The sequence below is a fragment of the Gobius niger genome (genome assembly GCF_951799975.1).
Source record: "Gobius niger genome assembly, chromosome: 19".
Taxonomy (NCBI): Eukaryota; Metazoa; Chordata; class Actinopteri; order Gobiiformes; family Gobiidae; genus Gobius; species Gobius niger.
Window position 1 is genome coordinate 27,559,791 of NC_136870.1, and position 27,610 is coordinate 27,587,400.

At 36.8% G+C, this 27,610-nt stretch overlaps 1 protein-coding gene across 1 annotated transcript in view; it reads left to right on the forward strand.

The window, feature by feature from the left end:
- The window catches only part of abca5 (ATP-binding cassette, sub-family A (ABC1), member 5), a 51,848-nt gene that overhangs the window by 2,311 nt on the left and 21,927 nt on the right, over positions 1-27,610 (forward strand). The window contains exons 2-22 of the mRNA XM_079577085.1: positions 960-1,129; positions 3,724-3,910; positions 7,701-7,874; positions 9,053-9,150; positions 10,427-10,653; positions 10,714-10,855; positions 13,068-13,256; positions 13,336-13,483; positions 15,197-15,377; positions 16,921-16,979; positions 17,048-17,334; positions 18,535-18,654; positions 18,732-18,870; positions 20,550-20,640; positions 20,712-20,851; positions 22,526-22,645; positions 24,274-24,469; positions 24,541-24,707; positions 26,143-26,270; positions 27,172-27,309; positions 27,376-27,489. Of these exons, the coding sequence (XP_079433211.1) occupies positions 960-1,129; positions 3,724-3,910; positions 7,701-7,874; positions 9,053-9,150; positions 10,427-10,653; positions 10,714-10,855; positions 13,068-13,256; positions 13,336-13,483; positions 15,197-15,377; positions 16,921-16,979; positions 17,048-17,334; positions 18,535-18,654; positions 18,732-18,870; positions 20,550-20,640; positions 20,712-20,851; positions 22,526-22,645; positions 24,274-24,469; positions 24,541-24,707; positions 26,143-26,270; positions 27,172-27,309; positions 27,376-27,489 (3,215 nt within the window). The remainder of the gene's footprint in view (positions 1-959; positions 1,130-3,723; positions 3,911-7,700; positions 7,875-9,052; positions 9,151-10,426; positions 10,654-10,713; positions 10,856-13,067; positions 13,257-13,335; positions 13,484-15,196; positions 15,378-16,920; positions 16,980-17,047; positions 17,335-18,534; positions 18,655-18,731; positions 18,871-20,549; positions 20,641-20,711; positions 20,852-22,525; positions 22,646-24,273; positions 24,470-24,540; positions 24,708-26,142; positions 26,271-27,171; positions 27,310-27,375; positions 27,490-27,610) is intronic.

A 27,610-nucleotide genomic window follows, 5' to 3' on the forward strand; every position in this document is an offset into this window, starting at 1 on the left:
CATTTTTGTCAATTTTTCGTTATTTTTTTTTTCACTTTTTTGTCACATTTTTGTCACTTTTTCGTTACTTTTTTAATCACTTTTTTGTCACTTTTTTGTCAATTTTTCGTTACTTTTTTAATCACATTTTTGTCACTTTTTTCTCACATTTTCATCACATTTTTGTGACATTTTCATCACATTTTTTCACTTTTTTTCCACATTTTTGTCACTTTTTCGTAGCTTTTTTAATCACATTTTTATCACATTTTTGTCACTTTTTTCTCACATTTTTCTCACTTTTCCGTTACTTTTTTCATCACATTTTCATCACATTTTTGTCACTTTTTCATCACATTTTTCTCACATTTTTCTCACATTTTTTCACTTTTTTTCCACATTTTTTCACTTTTTCGTAGCTTTTTTAATCACATTTTTATCACATTTTTGTCACTTTTTTCTCACATTTTTCTCACTTTTTCGTTACTTTTTTCATCACATTTTTGTCACTTTTTCATCACATTTTTGTCACTTTTTCATCACATTTTTGTCACTTTTTCATCACATTTTTGTCACTTTTTCATCACATTTTTGTCACTTTTTCATCACATGTTTGTCACTTTTTCATCACATTTTTGTCACTTTTTCATCACATTTTTGTCACATTTTTGTCACTTTTTCGTCACATTTTTGTCACTTTTTCGTTACTTTTTCATCACATTTTTGTCACATTTTTTCTCACATTTTTGTCTAATCTAATTGTCACTTTTTGTAACCCTTTTGTTGCACATTCATCCTAGTTTCTGTTTTTGTCACTAACTTAACGCTTTCTTCAAGACGCTTTAATTCGGTTAAATCCAAACTGGAGAAAATCTGCTCGGTTTAGGCGGGAGTTAAGAGGTTAAACTGACACATTGAACCCTTGATGTTGCGATATATCGTTTTACGGATATTGCATCACCTGTGGTGCGTTTGTGCAGCTGAGGCGCGGATGGAGCAGGTGCGTTCCCGTCCGTACATCATCCCCGTGCGGCCGGGCGGAGACATGAACCCCGCCCGGCGCAGAGACTCCGGCGTGTGGCACCAGACGCGCAGCCTCCTCTACAAGAACCTGCTCATCAAGTGGAGGACCAAGCAGCAGTCTCTGCACGTGAGTCTGGGTGAACATGAGCCGCCGTGAAGCTAAAACATGAGCCGCTCCTTTCGATGTGAGTGAAGGAGACGAGGAACATGAGTTTCTGTTTGACCCGTCACGATTCCTAACTTTGAAGTCTATATCACACTACAATGATGACCAAACCTTCTGTTGGTCTGTAAATGCAGTAAATTAGAATAACTGCCTTGTATAAAATGTCTCTCTCAAAATGGCTGTAGTGAATGTCTTGAAATAGGCCTCTGTCTCTTTAAGAACCTCTGAGCCTTTAGACACGCCCCCTCCACACGACAAAAAATGGCAGAAAAAATGACAGAAAAAATGACAAAAAAGACAAAAAAGACAAAAAATGACAGAAAAAATGACAAAAATATGACAAAAAAATTGACAAAAAAAGACAAAAAATCACACAAAAAAGACCAAAAATCACAAAAAAAGTGACAAAAAAATGACAAAAATGTGACAAAAAAAAAGATTTAAAAAAAAAGACAGTGAGTTGGAAAAAAAAGTTGAATGGCTGTAGTGAATGTCTTGAAATAGGCCTCTGTCTCTTTAAGAACCTCTGAGCCTTTAGACACGCCCCCTCCACACGCTGTCTGTGGCATCAGTGGGGAGGGGGTTCTGCTGAGGAGCAGTGGTCGGTTACTCGGCTGGTGACGAAACCTCGGAGGCGTCTCCAGGAGGTGGGGGCGTTCCTAGGAGGACTCAGGCAAAGCTATCCCTAAAATGGCCGCCATCAGAGTTTTTACAGATTACTCAGAAATACGTGAATGTGCCAAGGCAACACTTCAGCCATGTTTTTAATGAAGGAATGACAGAATAACATGATGTAGAGCTTGAAAAAGTCAATTTTGCATAATACCCCCCTTTAAAAAATCCTTCCCGTAGTCCCTCTGGGGGTAATACAAGTGTTAAAGGGATGATTGGGGGGGCTTTCATCTCCCCCTGGTGTCCTGTTCCTGCACCGGGTCGGAGGCACCAATACACACTAATGGAATCACGAAGAAGAAGCTAACAGGCTAACTCCGGGCTAGCTCCACTTAAACAGTATTTACAACCAATATCCCTCTGTCCCTTTGTCTTTTCTGTCAGCGCAGGATTTACTCTCACGGACAATTAATGAGTAAAAAAACACAACATGTACGACACCTGCAGTGGCGCTGATGGCCTCCGGGGGCAGGAGTTACTTAGTACTGCTTTAATTGTAGAATATTGACCATGTGCAAATATTGAGACAAAACAGAAACTGCATTATTCAAGAAAACTTTTTTGATTGTGGGAAAAGCCCCAAAGCCAAAAAGTCAATATGGTATTAGGGACGAGACGATGGAAGATCATTGTGCGTTAAATGAAACTGGAGGAAAGTATTTGTTTTTGTATTTGTCTTTTTTTTGTAATATGTCTTTATTTTATTATAAGAAAATAAAACTGAATTAAACCGAAATCGATCCATGTGAGGGAGAAAAACAAAAGTTCAGGATTTTACTTATGGAAGGATTTATTCCCCTGTATTTAGTCCCAGGTTATGTTGAAGTCCGATGTTGACAATTACACAATGAGGCAGACGGGACAGAAAGTCTGACATTTTGATTTTGAACCTGAACTAATTGAAAAATAAAGTCGACTTCCCGTAGGGCTGTGCAATTAATCGAAATTCGATTCGGATTCCGATTACAACAGTAAACAATTACAAAATTAGCATAATCGCAAAAAAACGATTATAATTTTTTTTTTTTTTTTTTTTTTAAACTTTTTTTTTTTTTTTTTAAATTCCACATTATTTTTTCTAATTTTGGGATTTTTGTCACTTTTCTGCTGGATATTTGTAATTTTTTTGCTGTATTTTTTATTATTTTTTTGCTGGATTTTTGCCTTTTTTTTAATGGATTTTTGTCTTTTTTAAATGGATTTTTGTCATTTTTTTTGCTGTATTTTTGTCACTGGATTTTTCCCTTTTTTTTAATGGATTTTTGTCACTTTTTTGCTGGATTTTTGCCTTTTTTTGATGGATTTTTGTCACTTTTTTGATGGATTTTTCTCATTTTTTTGCTGGATTTTTGTCACTTTTTTGCTGGATTTTTGCCTTTTTTTAATGGATTTTTGTCACTTTTTTGATGGATTTTTTTGCTGGATTTTTGTCACTTTTTTGATGGATTTTTCTCATTTTTTTGATGGATTTTTGTCACTTTTTTGATGTTTTTTTGTCATTTTTTTGATGGATTTTTGTCACTTTTTTGCTGGATTTTTCTCATTTTTTTGCTGTTTTTTTTGCCTTTTTTTAAATGGATTTTTGTCACTTTTTTGCTGAATTTTTCTCATTTTTTTGCTGGATTTTTGTCACTTTTTTAATGTTTTTTTGTCATTTTTTTGATAGATTTTTGTCACTTTTTTGATGGATTTTTTTAAAGGCAACAAATAATCGTTTGAATAATCGTGATTTCAATTATGACAAAAATAATCGTGATTATTATTTTTTCAATAATCGAGCAGCCCTAACTTCCCGAGAGCTTTGATCAAATGTGAATCGATGAAGTATTTCTGCAGCTGCGTAGACGTTTGTGTTCATGTTCATGTTCCTGTCGGTTCTTTAGGAGCTGATTCTGCCGCTGCTGCTGCTCGGCCTCCTCATCCTCATCAGCACCCTGAACCCGCACGTTTACTACGGCAGCGTCAGCACCATGGAGCTGGAGCAGGACGGGCCGTTCCTCAAGGCGCTGGGCTACACCCCCATCAACAACATCACCTCCGCCATCATGGAGGAGGTGGCCCAGGAGATGCGTACGTCTTTACCCTCCAATTTTCGGGACTTGAGACTGACTCGACCAAAGCTCCGAAAAGACTTGACTTGGGACTTGCTGTTTGAGACTCGAGACTTAACTTGGACTTGAGGCCAGTGACTCTCAGTGACTCGCTGTGACTTTATAGTTTTTATTTATTTGAGTGAAACTGTGGAAAGATCAGGATTCATTATGTAAAAGCGGCGCATCTTTGTTTACATTATGGTGATTATCCACATTCGTGTTCGGTTTCCCGACACAGCACATCTAATCAATACAGCGCGAAAAGGCAGGAGGAAATATTTCTTTGGATATATGTCACTTTTTTTTCACATTTTTGTCACTTTTTTCCACATTTTTGTCACTTTTTTCTCACATTTTTGTCACTTTTTTTCCACATTTTTGTCACTTTTTCGTAGCTTTTTTAATCACATTTTTGTCACATTTTCATCACATTTTGTCACATTTTTATCACATTTTTGTCACTTTTTTATCACATTTTTGTCACTTTTTTCTCACATTTTTGTCACTTTTTTCTCACATTTTTGTCACTTTTTTTCCAAATTTTTGTCACTTTTTTTCCACATTTTTGTCACTTTTTCATTGCTTTTTTAATCACATTTTTGTCACTTTTTTCCTCACATTTTCCTCACATTTTTATCACATTTTTGTCACTTTTTTCACATTTTTGTCACTTTTTTCCTCACATTTTCCTCACATTTTCCTCACATTTTTGTCACATTTTTGTCACATTTTCATCACATTTTTGTCACTTTTTTCATCACATTTTCATCACATTTTTGTCACTTTTTCATCACATTTTTATCACATTTTTGTCACTTTTTTCACATTTTTGTCACTTTTTTCCTCACATTTTCCTCACATTTTCCTCACATTTTTGTCACATTTTTGTCACATTTTCATCACATTTTTGTCACTTTTTTCATCACATTTTCATCACATTTTTGTCACTTTTTCATCACATTTTTATCACATTTTTGTCACTTTTTTCTCACATTTTTGTCACTTTTTTCCCCCACTTTTTTGTCACTTTTTCGTAGATTTTTTAATCACATTTTTGTCACTTTTTTCACATTTTCATCATATTTTCATCACATTTTTGTCACATTTTCATCACATTTTTGTCACATTTTTGTCACATTTTTGTCACATTTTTGTCACTTTTTTCTCACATTTTTGTCACATTTTTGTCACATTTTTGTCACTTTTTTCTCACATTTTTGTCACTTTTTTCTCACATTTTTGTCACATTTTTGTCACATTTTTGTCACTTTTTTTTCACATTTTTGTCACTTTTTTCCACATTTTTGTCACTTTTTTCTCACATTTTTGTCACTTTTTTTCCACATTTTTGTCACTTTTTCGTAGCTTTTTTAATCACATTTTTGTCACATTTTCATCACATTTTGTCACATTTTTATCACATTTTTGTCACTTTTTTATCACATTTTTGTCACTTTTTTCTCACATTTTTGTCACTTTTTTCTCACATTTTTGTCACTTTTTTTCCAAATTTTTGTCACTTTTTTTCCACATTTTTGTCACTTTTTCATTGCTTTTTTAATCACATTTTTGTCACTTTTTTCCTCACATTTTCCTCACATTTTTATCACATTTTTGTCACTTTTTTCACATTTTTGTCACTTTTTTCCTCACATTTTCCTCACATTTTCCTCACATTTTTGTCACATTTTTGTCACATTTTCATCACATTTTTGTCACTTTTTTCATCACATTTTCATCACATTTTTGTCACTTTTTCATCACATTTTTATCACATTTTTGTCACTTTTTTCTCACATTTTTGTCACTTTTTTTCCCCACTTTTTTGTCACTTTTTCGTAGATTTTTTAATCACATTTTTGTCACTTTTTTCACATTTTCATCATATTTTCATCACATTTTTGTCACATTTTCATCACATTTTTGTCACATTTTTGTCACATTTTTGTCACATTTTTGTCACTTTTTTCTCACATTTTTGTCACTTTTTTCTCACATTTTTGTCACTTTTTTTCCACATTTTTGTCACTTTTTCGTAGCTTTTTTAATCACATTTTTGTCACATTTTTGTCACATTTTTGTCACATTTTCATCACATTTTGTCACATTTTTATCACATTTTTGTCACTTTTTTATCACATTTTTGTCACTTTTTTCTCACATTTTTGTCACTTTTTTCTCACATTTTTGTCACTTTTTTTCCAAATTTTTGTCACTTTTTTTCCACATTTTTGTCACTTTTTCATTGCTTTTTTAATCACATTTTTGTCACTTTTTTCCTCACATTTTCCTCACATTTTTATCACATTTTTGTCACTTTTTCGTAGCTTTTTTAATCACATTTTTGTCACTTTTTTCACATTTTTGTCACTTTTTTCCTCACATTTTCCTCACATTTTCCTCACATTTTTGTCACATTTTTGTCACATTTTCATCACATTTTTGTCACTTTTTTCATCACATTTTCATCACATTTTTGTCACTTTTTCATCACATTTTTATCACATTTTTGTCACTTTTTTCTCTCATTTTTGTCACTTTTTTCTCACATTTTTGTCACTTTTTTATCACATTTTTGTCACTTTTTTCTCACATTTTTGTCACTTTTTTCTCACATTTTTGTCACTTTTTTTCCAAATTTTTGTCACTTTTTTTCCACATTTTTGTCACTTTTTCATTGCTTTTTTAATCACATTTTTGTCACTTTTTTCCTCACATTTTCCTCACATTTTTATCACATTTTTGTCACTTTTTCGTAGCTTTTTTAATCACATTTTTGTCACTTTTTTCACATTTTTGTCACTTTTTTCCTCACATTTTCCTCACATTTTCCTCACATTTTTGTCACATTTTCATCACATTTTTGTCACTTTTTTCATCACATTTTCATCACATTTTTGTCACTTTTTCATCACATTTTTATCACATTTTTGTCACTTTTTTCTCTCATTTTTGTCACTTTTTTTTCCACTTTTTTGTCACTTTTTCGTAGATTTTATAATCACATTTTTGTCACTTTTTTCACATTTTCATCATATTTTCATCACATTTTTGTCACATTTTCATCACATTTTTGTCACATTTTTGTCACATTTTTGTCACATTTTTCTCACATTTTTCTCACATTTTTGTCACTTTTTTCTCACATTTTTGTCACTTTTTTTTCCACATTTTTGTCACATTTTTTCCACATTTTTGTCACATTTTTATCACATTTTTGTCACTTTTTTCTCTCATTTTTGTCACTTTTTTCCACATTTTTGTCACTTTTTTTTCACATTTTTGTCACTTTTTTCTCACATTTTCGTCACTTTTTTTCCACATTTTTGTCACCTCACACCTTCCTTAAAATGCTGTCCCAGTAATTTTGTACATTGACTGTTTATTTAAAATATATAGTTTGAATTTTGGTGATTAAATATTAATTAAACTTTAAATCCAAATCCATGAGATTTTAAAAAGTTAGATTTTAGCCAAAATTTTTAAAATCGCTCAATCTTGAGAAAGCACTTGTTATTTTCAAGATTAAACACATTTTGAAAAGTCGACACGCTGCCGTTTGTGACTTGAGGCGACTTGCCGACTTAAGCAAGACTTGACTTGACTTGACTTGACCCCATGACCGATTGACTTGGACTTTCTTGGGACTTGGACCTTCACGACTTGGACTTGACTCGAGACTTGCATTTAGTGACTCACTCCCACCTCTGCTCTTTACCGTGTTTATCCGTGTTTCCTCCCGTGACGGACCCGTGTGTTTGGCTCAGACATCGAGGAGCACCTGGAGATGTTCGCCACCGAGGAGGACCTGGAGAACGCGTCGCTGTACGAGCCGTCCAGCTACGTGGGCGTGGTGTTTCTGGACAAGGCGGCCACTTCCTACAGACTGAGGTTCCCCTACAACCAGCTGCCCCTGCCCAGCGACTACACCGAGACCTTTGGTAATCGTTCAGAAGAACTAACGCTGCAGATACAAACTTACCTGAACTTCAAATGAATGAACGTTATAATAATCATGTACTTTGTATTTAACATGACCAAAACAAAACTGCAAGAAGTCACATGCCATTTATGGGGGAAAAAACGTGTTAAAGAGGGGGTATTCTGCTTTTTTCAGTCCCATAGCACCAGTCTATATCACACTACAATGATGACAAACCTTCTGTTGGTCTGTAAATGCAGTAAATTAGAATAACTGCCTTGTGTAAAATGTCTCTCTCAAAATGGCTGTAGTGAATGTCTTGAAATAGGCCTCTGTCTCTTTAACCCCTTAACTCCCACCTGAACCAAGCACATTTTCTCCAATCCAAAAGCTTCTGGAAAAAAGCTGAGACGAAAACAATGATGGAAATGTGACAAAAAAGTGATACAAATTTTATGGAAAAGTGGCAAAAATGTCACAAAAATGTCACAAGAAATTGACAAGAAATTGACAAAAAATTGACGAAAACATGACAAAAAATTGATAAAAATTTGACAAAAAAATGATAAAAAATTGAAGAAAAAATGACAAAAATGTGATAAAAATTTGACTAAAAAATTACAAAAAAATGAGGAAAAAAGTTACAAAAATGAGTTGAATACCCAACAAAAAAAATGATGGAAAAAAGATCTGTTGACGTGAGGACAAAGATCCTCTCGGTTCAGGCGGGAGTTACGAGGTCACGAACCTCTGAGCCTTTAGACACGCCCCCTCCACACGCTGTCTGTGGCATCAGTGGGGAGGGGGTTCTGCTGAGGAGCAGTGGTTGGTTACTCGGCTGGTGACCAAAGCTCGGAGGCGTCTCCAGGAGGTGGGGGCGTTCCTAGGAGGACTCAGGCAAACCTATCCCTAAAATGGCCGCCATCAGAGTTTTTACAGATTACTCAGAAATACGTGAATGTGCCAAGGCAACACTTCAGGCATGTTTTTAATGAGGGAGTGACAGAATAACATGATGTAGAGCTTGAAAAAGTCAATTTTGCAGAATCCCCCCCTTTAATGTTAACACATGAACGCTCTTTAACTCAGGTCAAAACAGCTGGTTTGTTCTTTTATTGTAATGTGAGCTCTTTATACCAAACCCGATCGGTGAACAGTCAGAAAAGTTTCATTATTCTCTGGTGTTTTTCTTCACAGCGAACTGTTTCTCCAGCTCCACCAACTGCAGAGCGGCAAACTACTGGTACTCAGGCTTCACCAGGCTCCAGTCTCTGATCGACGCCGCCATCATCCAGGTCTGAACCTCCTCAGCACGCCTTCATATGGGGAGAACCATTGGGACTAAGCGAGGCCTTTACCCCTTAACTCCCACCGGAACCGAGCACATTTTCTACAGTTTGGCTTTACCCCAATCCAAAAGCTTCTGGAAAAAAGCTGTGAACATAGCGACAGAACTGAGACAAAAACAATGATGGAAATGTGACAAAAAAGTGAGAAAATATGTGACAAAAAAGTGAGAAAAAAAGTGAGAAAATATGTGACAAGGCGCATTGAGTTGCCTTGTGTACGAAATGCGCGCTATAAATAAAGTTGCCTTGCCTTGACAAAATGTGACAAAAATGTGACAAAAAATTACAAAAAATTACAAAAAATTACAAAAAATTACAAAAAAGTGACGAAAAAATGACAAAAATGTGACAAAAAAAATAGAAAAAAGTGACGAAAAAATCACAAAGAAATGTGACAAAAATGTGACAAAAAAATGACAAAAAAGTGACAAAAATGTGACAAAAATGTGACAAAAAAATGACAAAAAATTGACAAAAAAATGACAAAAATGTGACAAAAATGTGACAAAAAAATGACAAAAATGTGACAAAAATGTGACAAAAAATGTGACAAAAATGTGACAATAAAATGACAAAAAATGACAAAAAATGACAAAAATGTGACAAAAATGTGACAAAAAATGACAAAAAAATGACAAAAAAATGACAAAAATGTGACAAAAAAATGACAAAAAATTGACAAAAAAATGACAAAAAAATGACAAAAAAATGACAAAAAAATGACAAAATTGTGACAAAAAAATGACAAAAAAATGACAAAAATGTGACAAAAATGTGACAAAAAATGTGACAAAAATGTGACAGTAAAATGACAATAAAATGACAAAAAAATGACAAAAATGTGACAAAAAATGACAAAAAAATGACAAAAAAACGACATAAAAAAGACAAAAAAATTACAAAAAAACACAAAAAATTACAAAAAAGTGACGAAAAAATTACAAAAAATTACAAAAAAAGGACAAAAATTTGCTAAATAACCCCCCCCAAAAAAAGATGGAAAAAAATCTGATGACGTGAGGAAAAAGATCCATTCAGATGAGTTTTGTAGATCTTAGCTTTCCAATGAGGTGTTACACTGGCCTACAGGATTTGGGTAAAGCTGAACTGGAGAAAATGCTCTCGGTTCAGGCGGGAGTTGTGATGTAAAACAGCCCTAAATCTAGTCCTAGTTTCCCTTAGATCCGGTTCCCGTCCCTGAACGTGTCCGCCTCTCCCTCAGATGCAGACGAAGCGCTCGGTGTGGAGCGAGCTGGACTTCCGCGTGGTCATGATGGGGCAGCCCGGCTCGGTGGAGGTGCAGAAGTTTCCTCACGCTCTCATCTCCATCTACCTGGTCCTCGCCTTCACGCCCTTCGTCACCTTCCTCATCGTGAACGTGGCGGCGGAGAAAGAGCACAGGCTCAAAGACACCATGACCATGATGGGGCTCTACGACAGCGCCTTCTGGTGAGGCGACAGCGTTAGATGATGTCTCTACGATGTTTATGTTTTCCTCGTGTCCTGCAGGTTGTCCTGGGGGCTCCTGTATGCAGCCCTGGTCACCACGATGTCCATCTTAATGTCCATCATCGCCACCTACACGGCTCTGTTCCCAAACAGCAACTTCCTGGTCATTTTCCTGCTCATCTTCCTGTACGGCATCTCCTCCGTGAGTAAAACCCCGCCTTAAACAAGCACATCTTCTCCAGTTCAGCTTTACCTAAATCTAAGGGCTTCTCAACTGGAGCTTACAGCCTATAGGTGTAACGCCTCATTTAACGTCTTAACTCCCACCTGAACGGATCCTATTTTCTTCAGTTTGGAGAAAAAAGCACCAAAATAGCCTCAAAAAAATTAGAAGAAAACACGGATGTAAACGCAACAAAAATGTGACAAAAATTCAACAAAAAAGTGACAAAAAATTCTACAAAAAAGTGACAAAAAATTCAACAAAAATGACAAAAAATCAACAAAAATTCAACAAAAATGTGACAAAAACTCAACAAAAAAGTGACACAAATGTGACAAAAATTCAACAAGAATTCGACAAAAATGTGACAAAAATTCAACAAAAATTCAACAAAAATTCAACAAAAATGTGACAAAAATTCAACAAAAATGTGACAAAAATTCGACAAAAATTCAACAAAAATTCAACAAAAATGTGACAAAAAATCGACAAAAATGTGACAAAAATTCAACAAAAAAGTGACAAAAAATTCTACAAAAAAGTGACAAAAAATTCAACAAAAATGACAAAAAATCAACAAAAATTCAACAAAAATGTGACAAAAACTCAACAAAAAAGTGACACAAATGTGACAAAAATTCAACAAGAATTCGACAAAAATGTGACAAAAATTCAACAAAAATTCAACAAAAATGTGACAAAAATTCAACAAAAATGTGACAAAAATTCAACAAAAATGTGACAAAAATTCAACAAAAATTCAACAAAAATGTGACAAAAATTCGACAAAAATGTGACAAAAATTCAACAAAAAAGTGACAAAAAATTCTACAAAAAAGTGACAAAAAATTCAACAAAAATGACAAAAAATCAACAAAAATTCAACAAAAATGTGACAAAAACTCAACAAAAAAGTTACACAAATGTGACAAAAATTCAACAAGAATTCGACAAAAATGTGACAAAAATTCAACAAAAATTCAACAAAAATGTGACAAAAATTCAACAAAAATGTGACAAAAATGTGACAAAAATTCGACAAAAATTCGACAAAAATTCAACAAGAATTCGACAAAAATTCAACAAAAATTCAACAAAAATTCAACAAAAATGTGACAAATATTCGACAAAAATTCGACTAAAAATCGACAAAATGTGATAAAAATTCAACAAAAATGTGACAAAAATTCAACAAAATGTGACAAAAATGTGACAAAAATGTGACAAAAATTCGACAAACTTTCGACAAAAATGTGACAAAAATTCAACAAAAATATGACAAAAATGTGACAAAAATGTGACAAAAATTCAACAAAAAAGTGACAAAAAAATTGACAAAAAATGTGACAAAAATTCGACAAAAATTCGACAAAAATTCGACAAAAGTTCAACAAAAATTCGACAAAAATTCGACAAAAATTCGACAAATATTCGACAAAAATTCGACAAAAATTCGACAAAATGTGATAAAAATTCAACAAAAATGTGACAAAAATTCAACAAAAATGTGACAAAAATTCAACAAAAATGTGACAAAAATTCTACAAAAAAGTGACAAAAAATTCAACAAAAATGTGACAAAAATTCAACAAAAATGTGACAAAAATTCAACAAAAATGTGACAAAAATTCAACAAAAAAGTGACAAAAATTCAACAAAAATGTGACAAAAATTCTACAAAAAAGTGACAAAAAATTCAACAAAAAATGACAAAAATTCAACAAAAATGTGACAAAAAATTCAACAAAAAATCAACAAAAAATCAACAAAAAATCAACAAAAAATCAACAAAAAATGACAAAAATTCGACAAAAATGTGACAAAAATTCAACAAAAATTCAACAAAAATTCAACAAAAAATGTGACAAAAATTCAACAAAAATGTGACAAAAATTCAACAAAAAATGACAAAAATGAAAAAAAAAAAAAAAACATACAAAAGATGACACAACACAGCAACAACGCGAGGAAAAAGATCAGTTTTGTGGGTCTTAGCTTTCAAATGAGGGCCTATATATCAGCCAAAGAGGACAGAATGCATCTGGTTTAGGCGGGTGGTAAAAGGTTAAGATTAAACTCTAAACCGATGAAAGTACTTCTGATTTGTATAATAATATTCCTCAAAATCATCTTGAGGGCCAAAGGTTCCTACCCCTGACGTATGGTTTCCTGACGGCTGTGTTGTCCTCAGATCTTCTTCTCCTTCATGCTGACGCCGCTCTTTAAGAAGCCGAAGTTCGCCAGCACGGTGGGCTCCATGCTGACGGTGGTGTTCGGCTGCCTGTCGCTCTTCACCGTGCTGATGAGAGACTTCCCTCAGCCGCTCGTGTGGCTGCTGTGTCTGCTCTCGCCCAGCGCCTTCTCCATCGGCATCGCGCAGGTACGAGCCGCAGGAACGAGCCGCAGGAACGAGCCGCAGGAACACAGAGGAACCTTCCGCTGATGTGTGTTTGCTGTAGGTGGTGTACCTGGAGGCGCAGGGAGATGGCGCCGTGTTCTCGTCTCTGCTGAACGGCCCTCACCCTCTGTACGTGCCTCTGCTGATGCTGGTGCTGGACTGTGTGCTGTATCTGCTGCTGGCCATTTACCTCGACCAAGTGCTGCCAGGTCAGAGCCGCTCACAACCGGGTTAAATAGTAAACAAATAGCCCAAACTCCAAACCTTTCTTGACCAGTGATGTGGTGTGTACGGTCCAGGATCTTCCCTCTCCACTGCCGTTTGTTAGAGGAACATGCTGGCTCTTCCAAAGTCCACAACAATCTCTTTGTCTTCTCCTCATTCAGAGAGAGATTGTTCTGTGTCACCACATGGCCAGACTGCTCACTCACTCCTGTAGTTTGACTCGTCTCTGTTGCTGATGAAGCCCACCACTGTTGTGTCGTCTGCAAACTTGATGAAGAGGTTTGAGTCGTACTTTGGAGCTCAGTCATGGGGCAGCAGAGTGAACAGGAGGGGGCTCAGCACACAGCCTTGGGGAGCCCCTGTGTTCAGGGTGATGGTTCTGGAGGACTGGCCTGATGCTGCATCCACACCAAACGCGGCCGGCGCCTCCAAAGCATCAGTTTTACATTTAAAATACATGGAGGCGCCTCGAGGGGCCGTCAGGAGGTCCCGCAGCGCCTCACGCGCCTCCTGTGCGGCGCGTTTTGAAGCTTTTCGCGCTTGGTGAGCGTTTGACGCCTCCAGGGCATCGAGCGCTGCCGACACTCGAGTTGGGAAATGTTTAACTTTTTGGAAAAATTCGCGAGCGTGGACCAATCAGGAGCTTTCCCCCCACAGTGACGTTGTAGCTGAGCCACTGGGGCAGATTCTACGCCGGCCCCACAGATGTAAACAAGTCACAAGTCACGGAGGTTTAGCTTAATGGTGAACCAGAGACACATCAGTGCTTCTTTATCTAAACACCAGGATTAAAAGACAAGAAAACTTATTTCAGTGGCTGAATCTGCGCTGGGAATGTGTTTGGGCCTCGAGGAGCCTGTTGTAGCATTAGCACCGGAGAAAGCTAATGCTAAGCTAAACCTCCGGTCCTCACGTGAAAACGAGAAATATGCACAAATAAAGTCAATAAAGAACAATGATCACACACTGAGCTGGGCTGATGTTGTAGTTTATTACTCACATCATCTACAATGAGCTCCGGGAGAAAACCATAGCTTGTTAGCTCAGTTTGCTCAGTTAGCTCAGTTAGCTCAGTTAGCTCAGTTAGCTCAGTTAGCTCAGTTAGCTCAGCTAAAGTTAGCTCGCATTGAGCTCCGGTTTTCTCCCATGAAAACAAGCATTATGCGACATAGAGCAGCTTTAGGACGATCACACACTGAGCCGGGCTTTACGCATTTGTGGTTTATTGCAGACTTTTAATCAACGATGAGCTGTATCAGGTGTATTTCAGGCAACAGCTGCTTCCAAGATGGACGAACACTCTCTGAGCTGACGCTCGGTGACATTTGTGACAAGCGTCTGACTTTAGTAAAGCACAAGCGTCCAACTACGGGCTTGAGGCGCGTTTTTGACGCCCAAAACGTGTTTGGTGTGGACGCAGCATAAGGCTTAGTCCAGCAACCTCATAAACAAGGCGAAGGCTTTTGTTTTAGTTGGAACTAGTTTATTCAAAAACTAAACAAGATCATGGAACTAATATGTCATGAAACCACACAGACCTGGCTCATTGTTTAGATTTTGTTTGGTCACTTTATAAAACAGAAAACATCCTGTTAGTCCTGGTTTCGCCCTTGTTTTTACTCTTGGTTCCGTCCTGGATTAAATGTTTCCTGTATCAGTAAAAGTTCCTGATCTAAAGCCTGTGTTTTTCCTCTCAGGGGAGTTCGGCTCGCGGCGCTCGCTCCTCTACTTCCTGCAGCCGTCCTATTGGTCCAAACGCAGCAGACGTTACGTGGAGGTGAACTCGGGCTGCGACACCGAGGCCAACGGGACACCAGGGGGCGCCGGCGTGTCCATCGAGCCCATCTCCCCCGAGTTCAGGGGCAAAGAGGCCATTCGGTAACGCACTCTTTAAAGGAAACGGGTCGGAAAGCTAGAAACCAGACCAGCCTGAAAGAGAAAGGACGGGTTTAGGTTCTGCTGGTGAAGAAAAATAAAAGAATCGAAAGCAGGAACTGAAAAGAAATAAAAAATCTTAATATTCAAGCTTTGATGCTGGACAGAAAAAATTAAGAAAGTGGGAAAAATTGGGAAAAACGAGAGGAAACATTGGGGTACATTTTGGGGGAAAACATGGGAAATTATTTGAAAAAATAGGGGGAAAAATGGGAAGATTTTGGGGAAAATTGGGGGAAAAATTAGAAATTATTTGGAAGAAATAGGAGAAAAAATGGGAAAATTTGGGGCAAAATGGGAGGGGAAATTTGAGGGGAAAAAGTGGAAAAATTGGGGTACATTTTGGGGGAAAAGGGGGGAAAAACATGGGAAAATTTGGGGGCAAAATTGGGAAAAAATGGGAAATTATTTGGAGAAAAATGGGAAAAATTGGGGCAAAATTGGGGGGAAAATTGGAGGAAAAAAAGTGGAAAAATTGGGGTACATTTTGGGGAAAAAGGGAAATTATTTGGAAAAAAACAAGTGGAAACATTGGGGTACATTTTGGGGGGGAAAAAAGGGGGGGGAATTTGGGGCAAAATGGGGAAAAAATTTGAGGAAAAATTGGGGTACATTTTGGGGGAAAAAGGGGGAAAAACATGGGAAATTATTTGAAAAAATAGGGGAAAATTTGGGGCAAAATTGGGGGAAAAATAGAAATTATTTGGAAGAAATAGGAGAAAAAATTGGAAAATTTGAGGCAAAATGGGGGGGGGGGATTTGAAGAAAAAAGGGGAAAAATTGGGGAACATTTTGGAAAAAAAGGGAAATTATTTGGAAAAAATAGGGAAAAACAAGTGGAAACATTGGGGTACATTTGGGGGAAAAACATGGGAAAATTTGGGGCAAAATTGGGAAAAAAATGGGAAATTATTTGAAAAAAAATAGGGGGGAAAATGGGAAAATTTCGGGGAAAATGGGGGGGGGAAATTGGAGGAAAAAAAGTGGAAAAATTGGGGTACATTTTGGGAAAAAAAGGAAATTATTTGGAAAAAATAGGGGGGGAGAAATGTGAGAAAATGTTGAAAAAAATTGAGAAAAACACATAAAAATTGGGGTAAATTTAGGGAAAACCATGTGAAAAAATATGTAATTTTTTGGGGGGAAAATAAGAAAAACTTTGAAGTGTTTTTTCCACCCTTTTGTCGTTAAAGGAAGTTTCTTGCTTGTTGTTGTTTTACCTCAAACAAATGATACAAATGTAAAAGAAAGTAAATGGAAGGAAAAGGAATAAATGAACATTATTTAATCTGTTTAAATAATGTATTTAATCTGTTTTCTGGTGTGTTCGACAAATACTTTAGTATCGAAGTATCGTTCCCGGTATCGGATACAGTGTCACGATACCCAGCCCTTCACAAAACTGGCTTCATTTTCATCTTTTCTTCTCAACATTGGTGCGAACGTTGATCTGATGCCGTGACTCGTTTGTGTTTTTGTTTTCCAGAATCAACAACATCCGCAAAGTCTACAAGGAGAAGGACATCGTGGTGGAGGCGCTCAGAGGCCGGTGTCACACGTTTTTACTGAGGAGATAAATAACCTTAAAGCTGATTCTAACTCTCCGTCTGCAGGCCTGACGTTCGACATCTACGAGGGCCAGATCACGGCGCTGCTGGGCCACAGCGGCGCCGGGAAGTCCACGCTCCTGAACATCCTGTGCGGCATCTGCCCGCCCACCTCGGGCTCCGCCTCCATCTACGGCTCCCCGGTCTGCGACGTGGCCGAGCGGCTGGAGATGAAGCAGCTGGTGGGGATCTGCCCGCAGTTCAACATCATCTTCGACGTGCTCACCGTGGAGGAGCACCTCAGGGTGTTCGCCGCCATCAAAGGCATCCCCCAGAACGAGATCGACGAGGAGGTGAGTGAGCGAGAGGAACTGGGTCACATCAGGGCGGAGCCGTCGCACGTCTGTCCCAGAGACGGACTCGGTCGACCTCTATTACACATGTTTCTATGATTAAAACCTTTACTATGATCATAAATGTTTAACCTCTTAACTCCCACCTGAACATGATTTCTCCAAGTTCTCCAAATCTAAAAGCTTCTTCAAAACAGTGATAAAATAGAAAATGAAAATGAGGATGAAAGCACAACAGAAAAGCGCTAAAAAGTGACCAAAAAAAGCAACAAAAATCTAGCAGAAAAAATACAAAAATCCAGCAAAAAAAAGACAAAAATCCATCAGAAAAAAGGACAAAAATCCGGGAAAAAAAGACAAAAATCCAGCAAAAAAATGACAAAAATCCAGCAGAAAAAAGAAAGAAAAATCCAGCAAAAAAGTGACAAAAGAACAGAAAAAATAAAATAAAAAAGCAACAAAAATCTAGCAGAAAAAATACAAAAATCCAGCAAAAAAAAGACAAAAATCCAGCAGAAAAAAGACAAAAATCCAGCAGAAAAAAGACAAAAATCCAGCAAAAAAAAGACAAAAATCCAGCAGAAAAAGGACAAAAAAGGACAAAAATCCAGCAAAAAAAGACAAAAATCCAGCAAAAAAATGACAAAAATCCAGCAGAAAAAAGAAAGAAAAATCCAGCAAAAAAGTGACAAAAGAACAGAAAAAATAAAATAAAAAAGTGACAAAAACACATAAGGGAAATAAAAAGTGACGACAATGGCAAAGAGGAGAGAAACGTCCAGCTTAACAGGATGTTTTTACTACTTTGTCGAGGAAAAATGAGTCTTAAGTGAAGTACATCTCCCTTGTGCCTCTGCTTACTGCACAGTAAAGCTTTTCTCTCAGTACCAATGTAAGTGCATTTCTACTCAGTCAGAGGCATCATCTCACTGTATTGCTGCAATACCTCCCCCTGGTGGCTCGGAGGAAACATGGAAACTAATGGGCACTTTGTCAAATACAGCTCAAAGCCTGACTCCCTTTCTGTTTTCTAAAGTCTTACCTTTGGCTTTGATTGACAGGCCCTGGAGCGCTGTGGAGCAAATATAGATGAAACTAGAGCGCCTTCAACATGTTTGAAACGCCCTAAAACTAATCCTGTCCTTAAACTTCACCGGCTACTTTATGAATGACAAACCGCGCTTACATGTTGTGTGTCAGGTGTCCAAAGTGCTGAAGGACCTGGACCTGGAGAAGATCATGACGGCTCAGGCCAAGAACCTGAGCGGAGGCCAGAAGAGGAAGCTGTCGGTGGGCATCGCCATCCTCGGAGACCCCAAGGTACCACCGTCCACACACCCTCACCACCGTCGTCCACACATCTCGGGAGACGACTCACGACTCCCTCTCCCCCTCAGATCCTGCTGCTGGACGAGCCCACGGCCGGGATGGACCCCTGCTCCCGGCACCAGGTCTGGACTCTGCTGAAGAGCCGCCGCGCCGAGAGGGTCACCGTCCTCAGCACGCACTACATGGACGAGGCCGACATCCTGGCAGGTAACGAGTCCTCTCACTGCGTACAGGCAGGAAACAAATATTTGCCATTGTCGTCACTTTTTAATTCCCTTATGTGTTTTTGTCACTTTTTTTTGCTGGATTTTTGTCATTTTTTGCTGGATTTTTGTCATTTTTTTGCTGGATTTTTGTCTTTTTTTGCTGGATTTTTGTCTTTTTTTGCTGGATTTTTGTCTTTTTTTTGCTGGATTTTTTTGCTGGATTTTTGTCACTTTTTTGCTAGATTTTTGTCATTTTTTTGCTGGATTTTTGTCACTTTTTTGCTAGATTTTTGTCACTTTTTTGCTGGATTTTTGTCTTTTTTTGCTGGATTTTTCTCACTTTTTTGCTGGATTTTTCTCACTTTTTTGCTAGATTTTTGTCATTTTTTTGCTGGATTTTTGTCACTTTTTTGCTGGATTTTTGTCATTTTTTTGCTAGATTTTTGTCATTTTTTTGCTGGATTTTTGTCACTTTTTTGCTGGATTTTTGTCACTTTTTTGCTGGATTTTTGTCACTTTTTTGCTGGATTTTTGCAACTTTTTCTGCTGGATTTTTGACACTTTTTAGCTGGATTTTTGTCTTTTTTTTGCTGGATTTTTGACATTTTTTGCTGGATTTTTTTCATCTTTTTGCTGGATTTTTGTCACTTTTTTGATGGATTTTTGTCTTTTTTTCTGTTGGATTTTTGTCTTTTTTTGCTGGATTTTTGTCTTTTTTTTGCTGGATTTTTGTCTTTTTTTCTGGATTTTTGTCACTTTTTTGCTGGATTTTTGTCTTTTTTTTGCTGGATTTTTGACATTTTTTGCTGGATTTTTTTCATCTTTTTGCTGGATTTTTGACACTTTTTTTCTGGATTTTTGTCACTTTTTTGCTGGATTTTTGTCTTTTTTTTTCTGGATTTTTGTCACTTTTTTGCTGGATTTTTGTCACTTTTTTGCTAGATTTTTGTCATTTTTTTGCTGGATTTTTGTCACTTTTTTGCTAGATTTTTGTCATTTTTTTGCTGGATTTTTGTCACTTTTTTGCTGGATTTTTCTCACTTTTTTGCTAGATTTTTGTCATTTTTTTGCTGGATTTTTGTCACTTTTTTGCTGGATTTTTGTCACTTTTTTGCTGGATTGTTGTCACTTTTTTGCTGGATTTTTGTCACTTTTTTGCTGGATTTTTGTCATTTTTTTGCTGGATTTTTGTCATTTTTTTGCTGGATTTTTGTCAGTTTTTTGCTGGATATTTGTCACTTTTTTGCTGGATTTTTGTCACTTTTTTGCTGGATTTTTGTCACTTTTTTGCTGGATTTTTGTCACTTTTTTGCTGGATTTTTGTCACTTTTTTGCTGGATTTTTGTCACTTTTTTGCTGGATTTTTGTCACTTTTTTGCTGGATTTTTGTCACTTTTTTTGCTGGATTTTTGTCACTTTTTTTGCTGGATTTTTGTCACTTTTTGCTGGATTTTTGTCACATTTTTTGCTGGATTTTTGTCACATTTTTTGCTGGATTTTTGTCATTTTTTGCTGGATTTTTGTCTTTTTTTTGCTGGATTTTTGTCTTTTTCTTCTCGTTTTTTTGTCGCCATTTTGAAGAAGCTTTTAGATTTGGAGAATTTGGAGAACAGGAGAAAACATGTTCAGGTGGGAGTTAAGAGGCTGAAGTATAAACAGCTTGTTGTCCTCGTGTTTCAGATCGGAAGGCGGTGATCTCCCAGGGCCAGCTGCGATGCGTGGGCTCCTCTCTGTTCCTGAAGACCAAGTGCGGCGTGGGATACAACCTCAGGTCAGTCTCCTCCTCGCCGTGGGCGTGTCCCCCTGCGGGTCACCGTGGTAACCGTGTCCGTGCGTGTGCAGGATGTCCATCAGCGAGGCGTGCGACACGGACAAGGTGGCGTCTCTGGTGCAGAGCCACGTGGCCAAAGCGCAGCTGTCGCGGCGGCACGAGAGCGAGCTGACCTTCACCCTGCCCTTCGAGAGCATGGACACCTTCCCCGGTCAGGACGACTGCACTGTGGCACGCTTTGTCACTCAGGTTCACAGCTGAGGGGAATTTCAGCTGAGTTTAGTCACGCATTTGTCAGATTTGGGGCCTTGTTAGTTTGCGTTGACGACATATTAGAATCTCATTTGATCATTTGAGTTGGAGAAAAGGCCAAAAATTAATACCAGTGTTTTTGGAGACTTTCTCAATAACGATGATGCAGCGATATTTTTACAAAGAGAAATCTGCAGACGATGTAAGGGATAAAAAAAAAAACTAAGGTTCCTGAATTTTAGATTTTGTTTTATTTTTCATTTTTTCCCAAATTTTTCAATTATTTTTTTAAATAAAAATAAAAAAAATCCACATTTTCCCCATTTTTTTCCTAATGAATTCCCATTAATTTTCTTCCCCGAAATTATTTTCTAGTTTTCCCATTTTTTCCCCAAAAAATTTTAATTTTTTGACTTCTTTTTTAAACATTTTTTCTCAATTTTCCCCCAATTAATTTCAAAATGTTCCCACTTTGCCTGATTTTTTTTTTCCATTTTCCCCCCAAATTTTCCCCCAATTATTTTCCAATTTTAATTTTTTTAAAACTAATGTTACTGAATTTTAGATTTATTTTTTTCCATTTTCCCCCAATTTTTTCAATTTTTTCCATAAAAAAAAAATCATAAATCTACAATTTCCCAATTAATTCCCAAATTTTCATTTTTTTGAACCAGTTTTCTTCCACCAATTATTTCTTAGTTTTCCCAAAATTTTCCCCAAATATTTCAAATTTTTTCCCAATTAATTCCTAAATTTTCATTTTCTTAAAACAAATGTTCCTGATTTTTTTTTTTTTTTTTCATTTTTCCTCCAATTTTTCCTCAATGAATTCAATATTTTTTTTAAATAAATCCTCATTTTCCCAATTTTATTCCCAATTAATTCCCATTTTTCAAACTAATTTTCTTCCCCGAAATTATTTTCTAGTTTTCCCATTTTTCCCCCAAAATATTTAAATTTTTTTACTTCTTTTTTAAACATTTTTTCTCAATTTTACCCAATTAATTCTCAAATTTTCATTTTCTTGAAACAAATGTTCCTGAAAAGAAAGAAAACATTTTTTCCCCAATTTCTAAATTTTTCCCCAATTAATTCAATTTTTTAAAAAATTTTTTTACATTCTCCCAATTTTCTTCCCAAATAATTCCCAAATATTCTTTTTTTTTTTTACCAAATTTTCCTCTTATTTTCAATTTTTTTCCAATTTTAATTTTCTTAAAACTAAGGTTCCTGAATTTTTAGTTTTCATTTTTTCCCCAATTTTTCCTCAATGAATTCAATTATTTTTTTAAATGAAAAAAATAATAAATCCACATTTCCCAATTTGATTCCCAATGAATTCCCATTTTTCAAACAAATTTTCTTCCCCGAAATTATTTCCCAATTTTCCCAAATTTTTCCCTGAATATTTCACATTTTTCCCTTCTTTTTTAAATTTCTTTTCCCCCAATTTTCCCTCAATTAATTCCTAAATTTACATTTCTTCACCCCAATTTTTCCTGAATTTTCCCCAATTGTTTCCCCAAATAATTCCCATTGGGGACCTTGGTTCACATGTGCTGAGAGAAGACACTTGTGACTCCAGCTGTTGCAGAGATATGATCCTCCTCTTCCTCCTCCTCCTCCTCCTCAGGTCTGTTCTCCGAGCTCGACTCCTGTCCTCACCTCGGCATCACTCACTACGGCGTCTCCATGACGACGCTGGAGGACGTGTTTCTGCGGCTGGAGGCGGAGGCTGAGGTCGACCAGGCCGGTTTGTAATCCTCCTTTCCAGACTACAGCGTGTTTAACCCCTTAACTCCCACCTGAACCGAGCACTTTTTCTCCAGTTTGGCTTTACCCCAATCCAAAAGCTTCTGGAAAAAAGCTGTGAAAATAGCAACGAAAGTGAGACGAAAACAATGATGGAAATGTGACAAAAAAGTGACAAAAAATTGACGAAAAAATGACAAAAATTTGACAAAAAAATAACAGAAAATTTATAAAAATGTGACAAAAAAAAGCACAAAAAAAAAATCAGAATTTGATTAAAATGTGACAAAAAAATGACAAAAATGTGACGACAAAAATGACAAAAATGTAACAAAAAAAGAAAAAAAATGGATAAAAAATTGACGAAAAAATGAAAAAAGTGACAAAATGTGACAAAAAAATTGATGAAAAAGTGGCAAAAATGTCACAAGAAATTGACAAAAAATTGACAAAAAAATTACTAAAATTTAACAAAAAAGGACAAAAAATTGACAAAAAATTGACGAAAAAAGTGACAAAATGTGACAAAAAAATGACAAAAATGTGACCAAAAAGTGACGAAAAATTGATGAAAAAGTGGTAAAAATGTCACAAGAAATTGACGAAAAAATGACAGAAATGTGACAAAAAATGACAAAAATTTGATAAAAAATTGACAAAAAAATTACCAAAAAAATGACAAAAAAATGATAAAAAATGTGACAAAAAATTTCAAAAAATTTAATAAAAATTGGACAAAAAAAATACAAAAATGTGACAGAAAAATGACAAAAATTTGATTAAAAAAAATTGACGAAAAAATTAAAAAAAGTGACAAAAAATTACAAAAATGTGACAAAAAATGACAAAAAATAAATGACAAAAAATTGACAAAAAAGTTACATAAATGAGTTGAATACCCAACAAAAAAATGATGGAAAAAAAAATCTGATGACGTGAGGAAAAAGATCCTCTCGGCTCAGGCGGGAGTTAAGAGGTTAAGTCTCTCCTCACAGACTACAGTGTGTTTAACCCTCTCCTCTCAGACTACAGCATGTTTAACCCTCTCCTCTCAGACTACAGCATGTTTAACCCTCTCCTCTCCAGACTACAGCGTGTTTAACCCTCTCCTCTCAGACTACAGCATGTTTAACCCTCTCCTCTCAGACTACAGCATGTTTAACCCTCTCCTCTCAGACTACAGCATGTTTAACCCTCTCCTCTCAGACTACAGCATGTTTAACCCTCTCCTCTCAGACTACAGCGTTTTTAACCCTCTCCTCTCCAGACTACAGCATATTTAACCCTCTCCTCTCCAGACTACAGCGTGTTTAACTCTCTCCTCTCCAGACTACAGTGTGTTTAACCCTCTCCTCTCAGACTACAGTGTGTTTAACCCTCTCCTCTCAGACTACAGCATGTTTAACCCTCTCCTCTCAGACTACAGCATGTTTAACCCTCTCCTCTCAGACTACAGTGTGTTTAACCCTCTCCTCTCCAGACTACAGCGTGTTTAACCCTCTCCTCTCCAGACTACAGCGTGTTTATTTTCCTCTCAGACTACAGCGTGTTTAACTCTCTCCTCTCAGACTACAGCGTGTTTAACCCTCTCCTCTCAGACTACAGCGTTTTTAACCCTCTCCTCTCCAGACTACAGCGTGTTTAACCGGGAGCAGCCGGAGGACGAGGCCGACAGCGCGTCTGTGGACGACCTGGACCAGCGCCTCCTGACCTTCTCTGAGTCGGACGCCGTCAAAGGCCACGCCCTCTGGAGGCAGCAGTTCAGCGCCGTGGCCTGGCTGCACATGCTCAACATGCGGAGGGAGAGGAAGGCCTTCGTCTACACGTGAGAGCGACGCCCACACTTTACCTCCAGTGCTGTAGTTGCGTGGCAGTAACGCTGACCTCCCTCCCCAGTTTGGCGCTCTTCCTGGTGTTCGTGGCGGCCGTCCTGGTGCTGTCCTTGGCCACGGGGAACATTCAGATCCACTCCCCGGACAGAGAGTTCCTGCCCGTGTATCTGCTGAAGAGGAACCAGGCGCCGCATCGATACGCCACCAGCCTCTTACTGCACAACTCCTCCGGTACGAGACGCTTTTACCGACACAAGCCGCCAAGTCAGAGGTCAGAGGTCAGAGGTCAGAGTAGGGCTGCTCGATTATTGAAAAAATAATAATCACGATTATTTTTGTCATAATTGAAATCACGATTATTCAAACGATTATTTGTTGCCTTTAAAAAAATCTATCAAAAAAATGACAAAAATCCATAAAAAATGACAAAAATCCAGCAAAAAAAAATGACAAAAATCCAGCAAAAAGTGACAAAAATCCAGCAAAAAGTGACAGAAATACAGGAAAAAAATGACAAAAATCCAGCAAAAAAGTGACAAAAATCCAGCAGAAAAATGACAAAAATCCAGCAAAAAAAGACAAAAATCCAGGAAAAAAATGACAAAAATCCAGCAAAAAAGTGACAAAAATCCATAAAAAGAGACAAAAATCCAGGAAAAAAATGACAAAAATCCATCAAAAAAAGACAAAAATCCAGCAGAAAAAATGACAAAAATCCAGCAAAAAGTGACAAAAATCCAGCAAAAAAAGACAAAAATCCAGCAAAAAAATGACAAAAATCCAGCAAAAAAGTGACAAAAATCCATCAAAAAAAGTGACAAAAATCCAGGAAAAAAATGACAAAAATCCAGGAAAAAAATGACAAAAATCCAGCAAAAAAGTGACAAAAATCCATCAAAAAAAGACAAAAATCCAGCAAAAAAGTGACAAAAATCCAGCAAAAAATGACAAAAATCCAGCAAAAAATGACAAAAATCCAGCAAAAAAGTGACAAAAATCCAGCAAAAAAGTGACAAAAATCCAGCAAAAAAGTGACAAAATTCCATCAAAAAAAAGACGTAAATCCAGCAAAAAGTGACAAAAATCCAGCAAAAAAAGACAAAAATCCAGCAAAAAAAGTGACAAAATTCCATCAAAAAAAAGACGTAAATCCAGCAAAAAAGTGACAAAAATCCAGCAAAAAAGTGACAAAAATCCAGCAAAAAAGTGACAAAAATCCAGGAAAAAAATGACAAAAATCCAGGAAAAAAATGACAAAAATCCAGCAAAAAAGGAGCAAAAATCCAGGAAAAAAATGACAAAAATCCAGCAAAAAAAATAATAATAATTAGAAAAAAAGATAAAAAAATTATAATCGTTTTTTTGTGATTATGCTAATTTTGTAATCGTTTACTGTTGTAATCGAAATCGTAATCGAATTTCCATTAATTGCACAGCCCTTGGTCAGAGGTCAGCGTGAGGGACCCAGCTTTTGTAAAAGACACAAGGACGGGAGCACACCTAGAAAAGTCTTATTCTGTAAAACGTTTTGGGAAAATAAAGCAATTAAAAGCAATATAAAGGACCTTCATCCATGCCAACCTTGTCCTTCAGGGGTCCCCCAAGGCAGCGTTCTGGGGCCTGTTTTATTTTCATTAATTCTGTCCTCGTTTTCCTCCGGCCGCAGACTCGGACGTCTCGGACCTGCTCCATAACCTGGAGGCTCAGGACCTGCAGGTGGAGATGATGAAACAGAGCGACTACATGTCTGCAGCTCCTCACAGCGCCGCCATTAACGTGACCGGCTCCAACAAGGTCAGTGAACGCACCACGAACAGGCAGCTCTTTAACCTCTTAACTCCCGCCTGAACCGAGAGGATCTTTTTCCTCACGTCATCAGATTTTTTTTTCAGCATTTTTTTGTTGGGTATTCAACTCATTTTTTTGTCAATTTTTTATCACATTTTTGTTATTTTTTATGTATTTTTTGGTCAGTTTTTGTAATTTTTTTGTCACATTTTTATCACATTTTTTCCATTTTTTTTCTTTTCTTTTTTTGGTCAATTTTTAATCAAATTTCGGTCATTTTTTTGTCACATTTTTGCTATTTTTTTTTCTAATTTTTATCACATTTTTGTAATTTTTTTGTCACATTTTGTCATTTTTTTGTCACATTTTTTGTCCTTTTTTCGTCCATTTTTTATCATTTTTTTGTCATTTTTTGTCACATTTGTGCAATTTTTTTGTCAAAGTTTTGTCATTTATTTTTATTTTTTTGTCACATTTTTGTCAATTTTTTTTTCATTTTTTTCTTCATATTTTAGCAATTTTTTTGTCTTTTTTTTAAACATTTTTGTCATTTTTTGTCACATTTTTTGTAATTTTTGTGTCACATTTTTGTCATATTTTTCTCATTTTTTTCTCATTTTTTTCTCATATTTTTGCAATTTTTTTGTCATATTTATATCACATTTTTGTCATTTCTGTAAGTTTTTTGTCACATTTTTGTAATTTTTTGGTCATTTTTTCACACTTTTTCATCAAATTTTTTTCCATCATTGTTTTCGTCTCAGTTTTGTTGCTATTTTCACAGCTTTTTTCCAGAAGCTTTTGGATTGGGGTAAAGCCAAACTGGAGAAAATGTGCTCGGTTCAGGTGGGAGTTAAGGGGTTAAACATCATAAAGAGTTCTCCCTCACACACGTGTCTGTCTGCAGGGTTTCCGGTACATCCTGGCCTTCAACAGCACCACGGTCCACTCTCTGCCCATGGCCGTGAACGTCCTGAGTAACGCTCTGCTGCGCGGCCTCAACGGGACTCAGCGCATCCGCACCTGGACCAAACCCTTCGACTTCGTGAGTGAAAACAGGACCTGCTTCCATAAACGACTTTTTTATAAACCGACGTTTTCTTCTTTGTAGAAAATCCCCGACGCCACGTCCTACGCCCTGGTTTACATCGAGGCCATCATCCTGGGCATGTTGGCGGCCGGGATGCCCGCCTACTTCGCCATGGACCACACCCGAGACAGAGAGGTCAGGAAACGGCACAAACTCTCCCTTTAACATGTTTATTCACTGAGATTTACCCAGGAAGTGACTCCAACGCTCCCTGGTCTTTCCCACGCTCATTCATTCACAAATACTGACATGTTTG